The sequence below is a fragment of the Molossus molossus genome, unplaced genomic scaffold (assembly GCF_014108415.1).
Source record: "Molossus molossus isolate mMolMol1 unplaced genomic scaffold, mMolMol1.p scaffold_m16_p_2, whole genome shotgun sequence".
Taxonomy (NCBI): Eukaryota; Metazoa; Chordata; class Mammalia; order Chiroptera; family Molossidae; genus Molossus; species Molossus molossus.
The window spans coordinates 67615468-67627341 of NW_023425355.1; the positions used below are offsets into that span (position 1 = coordinate 67615468).

Sequence of the window (11874 nt, forward strand, 5' to 3'; positions counted from 1 at the left end):
AGATGTTCCTCATTTTCCCCCCTTTGACCTCCTCCTCCCCACTCTCGCCCCCCTCCTGCCTTTTCCCACATTGTTGTATGTGTCCATTGGTTATGCATATAAGTTCTTTAGTTTATTTCTTCCCACCCCCAACCCCCTTCCTCTTGAGGTTTTCAGTCTAACAACCTATTTGTACGTCTTAATTCCTTCACCTTTTTCACCCATTCCCCAAACCCCCTTCCCATCTGACAACCAAGAAAATGTTCTCTGTATCTGTGAGAATGTTTATGTTCTGCCTGTTCATTTTGTTTGTAGATTTAATTGTTGATAGATATGTATTCATTGCTGTTTTGTTTCTTCATATATTTTATCTTTTTCTTCAAAAAAAAACCTTCAACATTTCATATAATAATGGTTTCGTAGTGATGAATGCCATTAACGTTTTCTTGTCTGGGAAACTCTATATGTCCATCAATTCTAAATGACAGCTTTGCAGCATAGAGTAATTTTGATCGTAGGTTCTTGGTTTTCATCACTCTGAATATTTCTTGCCCCTCCCTTCTGGCCTGCAAAGTTACTTTTGAGAAATCAGCTGACAGCCTAATGGGAACTCCTTTGTAGGTAACTGCTTTTCTCTTGCTGCTTTTAAGATTCTCTCTTTGTCTTGAACCTTTTGTATTTTGAGGATGACGTGGTCTTTTTGTGGGCTTCTTGGGGTTCATCTTGTTTGGGACTCTCTGTGCTTCCTGGACTTGTATGTCTGTTTTCTTCACCAAGTTAGGGAAGTTTTCTGCCATTATTGTTTCTAATAGGTTTTTTGATTTTTTGTTCTCTCTCTTCTCCTGCTGGCACCCCCAAGATGTGAATGTCGGCACGCTTGAAGTTGTCCCAGAGGCTCCTTACACTATCCTCATTTATTTTATTTTTTTTCTTTTTGCTGTTCTGATTGGGTGTTTTTTGCTTCCTTATATTCCAAATCGATGGTTTGCTTCTTGGATTTACCTACTCTCCTATTGAATCTGTGTAAATTATTTTTTACTTCAGTTAGTGCCTCCTTCATTTGTGACTGCTCTTTTTTTATGCTCTTGAGGCCCTCACTAAGTTTGCTGAGGTTCTCACTATGTTCATTGAGCATCCTTATAAGCAGTATTTTGAACTCAGGATCTGTTATGTTGTTTATCTCCATTTCACTTAGTTCTTTTCCTGGAGTTTTGTTCTGTTCTTTTATTTGGGACCTGTTTCTTTGTCACCTCATTTTGGGTGCATCCCTGTCTTTGTTTCTATGTATTACTTAATGAGAGCTATGTGGCTATCTGAGACCAGATGCTGCTCGTTTAAAAGAATTTAGGAAATCCTGAAGCAGGATCCAAGACAGGCTAATCCTATGGTTAAGCAACTGGCAATAGCTTGGGTGGGGCTGCAAGTTGTGTGGGGTGGGGCCTCAGGGAATCACCAATGTGGGGTAAATAGTGTGAGCCTGGTTGCTGGATTCCCAGATATGGCTGCTGTTTGCTACCCCAGGGAATGTCTCATAATGGAACAAAGGCCTCTCACAGCACGTTTGTCCAGGACAAAGCCCCCTCTCCAGCCCTCACTCCAAATGTGAAACAGCTCAGTTCTTCCTTGTATGTCTCTGGCGCCCCTCAAGCTGACTCTCCTCCAAGCTTAGAGGGTGTGAGTCTGAGTAAATCCGTGAGTGGACCCTTTAAGGGGAGCTGCCTGTGGCTCCAGCAGCCTCAGCCTCCCTGAGCCTCAGTTCCCGCTGGGTTTTCCAGCCACAAATTATGGGGACTTCTCTTCCTGTTGCTGGAACTCTAATCGGGGCACCTCGTATGAGATGGGGACCCCTCAGTCCTCAGGGAGTACCTTCTCAGCTGAGGTATCCTTCTAATTTTTACCCACCACACATGGATGTGGGACAAGCCTGTCCACCTCCGCCCCTCCTACCAGTCTGGATGTGGCTGCTGCTTTAATTTCGTAGTTGTAGGACTTCCGTTCAGCTTGATTTCAGGCATTTTTGAATGATGGTTGTTCTGTAGTTTAGTTGTAACTTTGATGTGGTTGTGGGAGGACACGATAACACATTTATCTACTCTGCCATCTTTACCGGAAGCCCTGTCTTTAATTTTTGGCATTTTAATTATTATGTGTGTTGGTGTGAGCCTGTTTGGGTTCTTCTTACTTGGGGCTCTCTGTGCTTCTTGTACTTGAATGCCTTTTTCCTTCACCAAGTTAGGAAAGCTTTCTGTCACTGTTTCCTTAAATATATTCTCTAACCTTTACCCATTTTCTTCTTCTCCAGGGACTCCTGTGATGCGAATATTATTAGGTTTCCAGTTGTCCCACAGTTGTCTTAAGCTATCTTCCTGGTTTTTTTTTTTAATTGTTTTTTCCTTTTGGTTTTCTGATTGGTTGAATTTTTTTCTATCCTGTCTTCTAAGTCACTGATCTGGTCCTCAGCTTCCTCTACTCTGCTCATTAATCCTTTCAATGTGTTCTTTATTTCTGCTCTGTCATTTTTCATTTCCACTTGGTTCGTTTTCAATGTTTCTATATCATGGTGTTGATGTCCTTACTCATGTTGTTGAGCTTCCTCAAGATCATGGCTCTGAACTCTACGTCTGATAATCTGCTTAACTGCATTTCATTGATCTCATCTTCAATAGAGTTCTCTTGTTCTTTCAGTTGGGATTTGTTTCTTTGTTTCACCATTTTGGCTATCTCAGTGGGTTTTGGAGCCTGCCAATTTTTTTCTGTTGGTATTGTTGCTTTGCTCTTGGTAGCTCCCTATACCGGGTTTGGATAAGCCTTGGTGGGCCCTTGTTAAAAACCACTGTCAAGTCTTACTTTCCTGGGTAGATTTGCTAGCCCAGGAAAGATGCAGTTATCATCTAGCTTTTCGCCTGGAGGCTATTAGTCTCAGTTACTTAAGGCCTTGGAATGTAGCCCTGGTGTTCTGTGTAAGAGGATTTCCAGAGGGTAGAACAGATGCTGGTTGTTAATGATCCTCAATTTACTTTTTTTTCTTCACCTGGAAGGAGCTGAATCTCCGAGTGAGGGGATGCTGCTTTTTCCCACAACTTTGGGAAGGAGCAAGCTGGCCACTGTCCTTTGTGGCTGAGACTCAGCAAAAACTCTGAGCCCCCTCCAAATCTTGGCTGTCCCCACAGAATTCCAGTGCAGTCTGCCCTCCCTCTGCAGGAGCCCCAGGTGAGTGGCTGTAGCCAATCCAGTGCTCTCTTATAGCCCTCAGGGCTGTGGAGCAAGCTTAGTATTTTATCCCTAAGGGCACTTCTCACAGCTAAGGACCCTGCTGTCTGTGGGCTCCCAGCCAGCCACCCTCTGGAGCCTCCACAGATCCTACCAGTGTCCCCGGTGTTATGGTCCTGTCCCGCTGCTTTTCTGTTGCTTTATTCCAATGATTTTTCTTTATTTTAGTTGTAATTCTTGTTTGGTCCTGGGAGGTCATCTGTATAGCTTCCATTTACTCCGCTGCCATTTTTGCATTCCCTGTTCATAAATTCTTAATCCAGTTGATCCTGGACTTGCTCATTAACTCCTCAAATCCTATTCACCATTACATTCACTACATGTGGGTTAAAGATAATACTTCTTTTTACTATTTTATTGTGATAAAAATAACATAAAATTTGCCATTTTAGTCATTGTAAATTCAGTAGCATCAATTACACTCACAATGTTGTACAAGTATCACTACTATAATTTCCAAACTATTTTATCATCCCAAGCAGGAACTGTACTATTAAGCAATAATACCCCAGCCCCACTCCTTCCAGTCCCTGGTAACCTCTAATCTACACTCTGTCTCTATGAATTTGCCTATTCTAGATAATGTTTTCAAAGTTTATTCAAAGTTGTAACATATATTAGAACTTCATTTCTTTTTAAGGCTGAATAATGTTCCATTTTATTGATTTTATTTATTCACCTTTTGATGAACTCATGTTGTTTTCACCTTTGGGCTATTGTGAATAATGCTGCTATGAATAGGGGTGTACAAATATCTGTTTGAGCCCCTGTTTTCAATTCTTTGGGGTGTGTATCTGGTAATGGAATTGTTAGCTTATATAGTAATACTATATTTAACATTTGAGGGACCACCAAACTATATATTCCACCAAAGCTATACCATTTTACACTCTTACCAGCAATGTGTATGTGTTCCAATTTCTCTACATCCTTGAAAACACTTAATCTTTTCCCTCTTTTTAAAAATTATAACCATACTGGGTATGATGTAGTTTTGAAATGCATTTCCCTCATGACTCATGATGTTGAGTATCTTTTTATATACTCATAAACCATTTGTATATCTTCTTTGGAGTAATATTTGTGTCAAGGTCTTTGCCTATATCAATATGATTGTTTGTCTTTTTGTTGTTGAGTCATAGGAGTTTCTTATATCCTTCTGGCTGTTAAACCCTTATCAGATACATGATTTACAAATATTTTCTCCCATATATGGGTTGTTTTTCAGTCTCTTGATAGGGTCCTTTGATGCACAATGCTTCAAATATTGATGAAGTTCAATTTATCTATTTTTTTCTTTTGATACCTGTGATTTTGGTGTCATTTTAAAAATCTGTTGCTAAATCCAAAGTTATGCAGATTTCTTCTGTTTTCTTCTAAAAGATTTGTAGTTTTAGCTCTTAAATTTAGATCTTTGATATGTTTAAGTTAATTTTTTGCATATGATGTAAGTTAAGGATCTAACTTCAGTCTTTTGCATGTGGATACACAGGTCTCCCAGCACCATTTGCATTTTTAAATTTTTATTGTTGACACTATTACAGATGTCCCCCATTTCCCCCTCTTTGCCCCCCTCCACCCAGCTCCCACCACCCTTGCCACTCTATGGTCATCACCACATTGTTTTCTGTGTCTGTAGGTTATGCATATATATTCCTTGGCTAATCCCTTCACCTCTTTCACCTAGTTCCCTCTGATAGCTGTCAGTGTGTTCCATGTACCCATGCCTCTGGTTCTGTTTTGTTCATCAATTTATGTTGTTCACTAGATTTCACATATAAGTGAGATCACATAGCATTTATCTTTCTCTGATTTATCATAATAATCTTCAGGTCCCTCCATGCTGTTGCAAATGGTACAATTTCCTTCTATTTTATGGCCACATAGTATTTCATTGTGTAAATGTACCACAGCTTTCATATCTACTCATCTGTTGATGGGCACTTGGGCTGTTTCCAGATCTTAGATATTGTCCTTAGATAGGACACTATCAAGAGACTGCATAACAAGCCCTGGCCGGTTTTGCTCAGTGGTTAGAGCATCAGCCTGCGGTCTGGAGAGACCCGGGTTCGGTTCCCGCTAAGGGCACGTATCTCGGTTGCAGTCTGTCCCCGGCCCTGGTTGGGTCGTGCGGGTGGCAGCCACTCAATGTGTCCCTTTCACGTCGATGTATCTCTCTCTCTCTCTCTCCCTCCCACTCTATCTGAACAAAATATCGAAAAATGTCCTCAGGTGAGGATAAAAAAAAAAAAAAAAAGACTGCATAACAACCCATATATGGGAGAAAATATTTGTAAATCATGTATCTGATAAGGGTTTAACAGCCAGAAGGATATAAGAAACTCTATGACTCAACAACAAAAAGACAAACTTTCATAATGATATAGGCAAGGGCCTTGATACAAATATTACTCCAAATAAGATATACAAATGGTAAATAATATTGCATTGAACATAGGGGTGCATATATTCTTTCACACTGGTGTTTCAGGATTCTTAAAATATATTCCCAGAAGTGGGATCACTAGGTCAAAAGGCATTTCCATTTTTTAATTTTTTGAGGAACCACCCTACGGTTTTCCACAGTGACTGCACCAGTCGGCATTTCCACCAGCAACACACTATGGTTCCCCTTTCTCCACACCCTCAACCAGCACTTGTTTTTGTTGATTTTATTGATAGTAGCCATTCTGGCAGGTGTGAGTTGAAATCTCATTGTGGTTTTAATTTGCATTTCTCTGATGATTAGTGATGTTGCGCATTTTTTCATGTCTTTTGGCCATGTGTATGTACTCTTTGGAAAGTTATGGTCCTTTGGCCCATATTTTAAATTGAACTTTTGGACCTGGCAAGTTTACCTCAGCAGTTAGAGCATCAGCCTGCAGACTAAAAAGTAGCAGGTTCAATTCCGGTCAAGGTTATGTACTTTGGTTGAGGTTTGGTTTCAGGCTCTGGTTGGAGTCGTGTGGAAGACAACCAATTGATGTGTCTTTCTCACATTGATGTTTCTCTCTCTCTCCCTCCCTCCCACTGTATCTGAAGATAAATGAAAAAATAACCTCAGGTGAGGATTTAAAAAAATTAAATTGGATTATTTGTGTTCATGTTGTTGAGTTGTATAAGTTCTTTATATATTTTGGAACCATGTATTTAATAGACTATTCTTTTTTTTTTCAATTTTATTTTTGTTACAATTGTTTCTCCTTTTTTACCCCATTGACACTCTCCTCCCCATCCCCCCGCCCCATTCCTAGCTTTGTTGTCCATGTCCATTGGTTATGCATACATGCATATAAGTTCTGTGGTTTATCTCTTCCCTCCACCCTCCACTCTGTCTTCTGGGGATTGTCAGTCTGTACCCGACTTCAATGTTTCTGAGTCTACCCTATTCCTCAGACTGTTATGTTTATTATATTCCATAAATAAGGGAGATCATCTGGTATTTGTCTTTTTCTGCTCGCCTTGTTTAACTTAGGATAATACTTTCCAGGATCCTCCATGTCGTGTCAAAGGATAAGAGATCTTTCTTTCATACAGCTGTATAGTACTCCATTGTGAATATGTACCACTGCTTTTTTATCCATTCATCTACTGAAGGACATTTGAGCTGTTTCCAGATCTTAGATATTGTAAATAGTGCTGCTATGAATATAGGGGTACATATATTCTTTCTGATTGGTGCTTCAGGCTTCTTAGGGTATATTCCTAGAAGTGAAATTACTGGGTCAAACGGAAGTTCAATTTTTAATTTTTTGAGGTAATACCATATTGTTTTCCATAGTGGCTGCACCAGTCTGCATTCCCACCAACAGTGTACTAGAGTCCCCTTTTCTCCACACCCTCGCCAACATTTGTTGTTTGATGATTTGTTGATGGTGCCCACTCTGACAGGTGTGAGGTGATACCTCATAGTTGTTTTAATTTGCATCTCTTTGATGATTAGTGATGTTGAGCATTTCTTCATATGTCTCATGGCCATTTCTATGTCCTGTTTGGAGAGATGTCTATTCAGTGTCTCTGCCCATTTTTAATTGGGTTCTTTGTCTTCCTTTTGTTGAGATGTATGAATACCCTATATATTTTGGAAATTAACCCTTTGTCTGATGTATAATTGGCAATGATGTTCTTCCATACACTGGGTTGCCCTTACATTTTGATGGTTGTTTCTTTTGATGTGCAGAAGCTTTTAAGTTTGATGTAGTCCCATGTGTCTACATGTGTCCCATGTGTCTCCTTTTTTTCTGCTGCCTTTGGTGATGTATCACTGAAAATTCTGCTGCATATGATGTCCAAAATTTTGTTGCCTACATTTTCTTCTAGAATTTTTATGGATTCATGGGTCACATTTCAGTCTTTTATCCATTTTGAGTTTATTTTTGTGTAGGGTGTAAGTTGATGGTCTAGTTTCATTTTTTTGCATGTAGCTGTCCAATTTTCTCAACACCATTTATTAAAGAGGCTGTCTTTACTCCACTGTATGCTCTTGCCACCTTTGTCAAATATTAATTGAGCGTATTGCCTTGGGTCCATTTCTGGGTTTTCAGTTCTGTTCCACTGGTCTATATGCCTGTTCTTGTTCCAGTACCAGGCTGTTTTAGTTACAGTCTCTTTGTAGTGTAACCTGATATCTAGTATTGTGATCCCACCTACTTTGTCCTTCTTTTTCAAAATTTCTGTGGCTATACGGGGACTTTTTTGGTTCCATATGAGCGTTTGAAGTATTTTTTCTAGTTCTGTGAAATATGTTGTTGGTATTTTGATGGGTATTGCATTGAATCTATAGATTGCTTTAGGTAGTATGGACATTTTAATGATGTTCATTCTTCCAATCCATGAACAGGGTATGTGATTCCACTTTTTTATATCTTCCTCTATTACTTTTTTCAATGTTCTATAGTATTCTACAAATATGTCCTTCACTTCTTTGGTTACGTTTATTCTTAGGTATCTTAAATTGTTTGCCGTGATGGAAAATGGGATTTTTTTTTTCAGTTTCTCTTTCTGTGAGTTCATCATTGGTGTATAAGAATGCTATCGATTGCTTGACGTTAATTTTGTATCCTGCTACTTTGCCAAATTCATTTATTAAGTCTAGTAGATTTTTGATGGAGTCTTTAGGGTTTTCTATGTATAATATCATGTCTCTGCAAATAATGACAGTTTCACTTCCTCCTTTCCAATTTGGATCCCTTTTATTTTTTCTGCATGTCTGATTGCTGTGACAAAGACTTCCAGTACTATGTTAAATAGGAGTGGCGAAAGTGGGCATCATTGTCTTGTTCCTGTTCTTAAGGAAAATGTTTTTGCTTTCTGCCCATTGAGCATGATGTTGGCTGTAGGTCTTTCATATATGGCCTTTATTAGGTCGAGATATGATCCCTCTATTCCCACATTGCTGAGTGTTTTTATCAGAACTGGATGCTGTGTTTTGTCAAATGCTTTTTCAGCATCTATTGATGTAATCATGTGGTTTTTATTTTTCATTTTGTTTATGTGGTGTATCACATTTATTGATTTGCGAATATTGTACCAGTCTTGCATCCCTGGGATGAATTCCACTTCGTCATGGTGAATAATTATTATTATTTTTTTTTATCCTCACCCTAGGGCATTTTTCCATTTTTTGTTCAGGTAGAGTGGGAGGGAGGGAGGGAGGGAGGGAGGGAGGGAGGGAGGGAGGGAGGGAGAGAGAGAAACATCGACGTGAAAGGAACACATCGAGTGGCTGCTACCCGCACAACCGACCAGGGCCGGGGACAAACTGCAACCGAGGTACATGCCCTTAGCGGGAACCGAACCCGGGTCTCTCTGACCACAGGCCGACGCTCTAACCGCTGAGCCAAACCGGCCAGGGCGTGAATAATTTTTTTGATGTATTGTTAGATCCGATTTGCTAGTATTTTGTTCAGGATTTTGGCGTCTATGTTCATCAGGGATATTGGCCTGTAGTTTTCTTTCTTCGTAGTGTCTTTTTCTGGTTTTGGAGTTCAAATTATGCTGGCCTCATAAAACGAGTTTGGAAGATTCCTTCTTCTTGAATTTTTAGAAATAGTTTGAGGAGAATGGGTGTTAGCTGTTTTTTTAATGTAAATGATAAAACTCCCCTGTGAAGCCATCCGGGCCTGGGCATTTGTTTGCTGGGAGAGTCTTGATTAATTCTTCAATTTTCTTAGTTGTTATTGGTCTGCTCAAAGTTTCTATCTCTTCCCGGTCCATTATTGGGAGACTATGTTTTTCTAGAAAGTTGTCTATTTCACTTAGATTGTCGAATTTGTTGCCATATAATTGTTTTTAGTAGCTGTTAATAATCTTTTGTATTTCCCTTTTTTGTTGTTGTTGTTGTTGCTAAAAGCTTTATTGTTTCCAATTGGTCCAAGGCATGGGAGAGGGCTCCAGGGTGGTAAAAGGTATGTCTAGTGGTTTCAGGGAGAGGCTCAGGCAAAATCCAGACACCAGGGGAATGCAAAGGTGCTCCTCAAAGACCTCTGGGCTCCAAAGGCTCCTAGTTGTGCTTGAGGGTGAGCCTTTCGAAGAGATACTCGCCCATCCCAGCCTGGGATCCAGCCGGCCTGTGGAAGTTAGTCAGGTGGTTGCCCATCTTCTTGATGAGTTTCACCTCCTTCTCCAGGAAGTGGTTCTCCAGGAAGTCACAGAAATGAGGGTCTACATGAGTAGAACCCAGGGCATGCAGATCCAAAAGGACTTGGTTTAGGTTCTTCTCCAAGGCCAAAGTGGCTTCCATGGCATCCTGAGTTTTGCCCCATTCATCATGGGAAGACTTCACCACATCCTGGAAGAGAACGCGGCTACCGCGCTGATTTTGCAGCTTTAAGAGATGCTCAGTGCCCTCGCGCTTCTTCTCCGCCAACTCGTGGAAGCAGTGGCCCACGCCCTCCAGAGCCACAACATCACGGTCGAAATAGAAGATCAGAGAGAGGTAGGTGTGGGAGGCCTGCAGATGCAGGTTGGCCAGGCTGTTGACCGCAGCCTCCACCACGGTGGAATAGTTCTGACGAATTTGGGAGCTCATGGTTGTTCCGCAGTAAGGGTTAAGGTAAGAAAATGATGTTGGCTGGTCTCGGAGGCTGAGGCGGTTCCGAAGGTGGTGCTTGAAGAAGAGGTTGGAAGGTGGTTAGAAGCTGGAAGAGGGGATGTCCCTGGGTCTGTTCTGTTCAAACACTGTTGAAGCAAGAGACAGATCCGGGGGACACGGAGGGAACTGCCAATCTTTTGTATTTCTGTGGTGGTCGGTTGTTACTTCTCCTCTATCATTTCTGTATTTGGGTTCTCTCTATTTTTCTTGATGAATCTACCTAAGGGTCCATCAATCTTATTTATGTTTTCGAAAAACCAACTCTTTGTTTCATTGATCCTTTGAATTGTTTTTTTTTGGTCTCTATGTCATTTATTTATACTCTGATCTTTACTATTTCCTTCCTTCTACTTGCTCTGGGGTTTTCTTTTTGTTCGCTTTCTAATTCTTTAAGTTGTGAGGTTAGACAATCAATTAGAAATTTCTCTTAGTTCTTGAGGTAGGCCTCTAGGGCTATGAACTTCCCTCTCACAACTGTTTTTGCTGCATCACATAAATTTTGTGTTGTTGTGGGTTCATTTTCATTGGTCTGCAGGAAGTTTTTTATTTTTTAAATTTTTTTCTTCTTTTTTTTGTTACAGATATTTCCCCTTTTTTACCCCATTGGCACCCCCCTCCCCACCCCACCTCCGCCCCATCCCCAGCTTAGTTGTCCAAGTCCATTGGTCATGCATACATGCATATAAGTTCTGTGGTTTATCTCCCCCCACCCCCTCTTCTGAAGGATGTCAGTCTGTGCCCCACTTCCATGTCTCTGGGTCTACCGTATTCCTCAGACTGTTATGTTCATTATATTCCGTATATAAGTGAGATCATGTGGTATTTGCCTTTTTCTGCTTGGCTTATTTCACTGAGGATAATACTTTCCAGGTCACTCCATGTCGTCTCAAAGGATAAGAGATCTTTCTTTCTTACTGCTGCATAGTACTCCATTGTGTATATGTACCACAGCTTTTTTATCCATTCATCTACTGGTGGACACTTGGGCTGTTTCCAGATCTTAGCTATTGTAAATAGTGCTGCTATGAACATGGGGGTACATATATTCTTCCATATGGGTGTTTCAGGCTTCTTAGGGTATATTCCTAGAAGTGGAATCACTGGGTCAAATGGACGTTCAATTTTTAATTTTTGGAGGTAACACCATATTGTTTTCCATAGTGGCTGCACCAGTCTGCATTCCCACCAGCAGTGTATTAGAGTCCCCTTTTCTCCACACCCTCGCCTACACTTGTTTGATGATTTGTTGATGGCGGCCATTCTGAGAGTTGTGAGGTGATACCTCATTGTTGTTTTAATTTGCATCTCTCTGATGATTAGTGATGTTGAGCATTTCTTCATATGTCTCTTGGCCATTTGTATGTCCTGTTTGGAGAGGTGTCTATTCAGCTCCTCTGCCCAATTTTTAATTGGGTTCTTTGTCTTCCTTTTGTTGAGTTGTATGAGCACTCTATATATTTTGGAAATTAGTCCCTTATCTGATACATCATTGGTAATGATGTTCTCCCATGCAGTGGGTTGCCTTTCCATTT

The 11874-nt window shown here is 40.5% G+C and overlaps 1 protein-coding gene across 1 annotated transcript; it reads right to left on the minus strand.

Moving 5' to 3' along the window:
* Positions 1–9751: 9751 nt before the first annotated feature.
* LOC118636259 (ferritin light chain-like) lies at positions 9752–10279 on the minus strand. The gene has a single exon (XM_036271332.1). The coding sequence runs from the start codon at positions 10277–10279 to the stop codon at positions 9752–9754; it is 528 nt and encodes a 175-aa protein (XP_036127225.1).
* Between the last annotated feature and the right edge of the window lie 1595 nt (positions 10280–11874).

Coding starts and splice junctions, on each gene's coding strand:
- LOC118636259 (XM_036271332.1), bottom strand. CDS start 10,279: ATGAGCTCCCAAATTCGTCAGAACTATTCCACCGTGGTGGAGGCTGCG.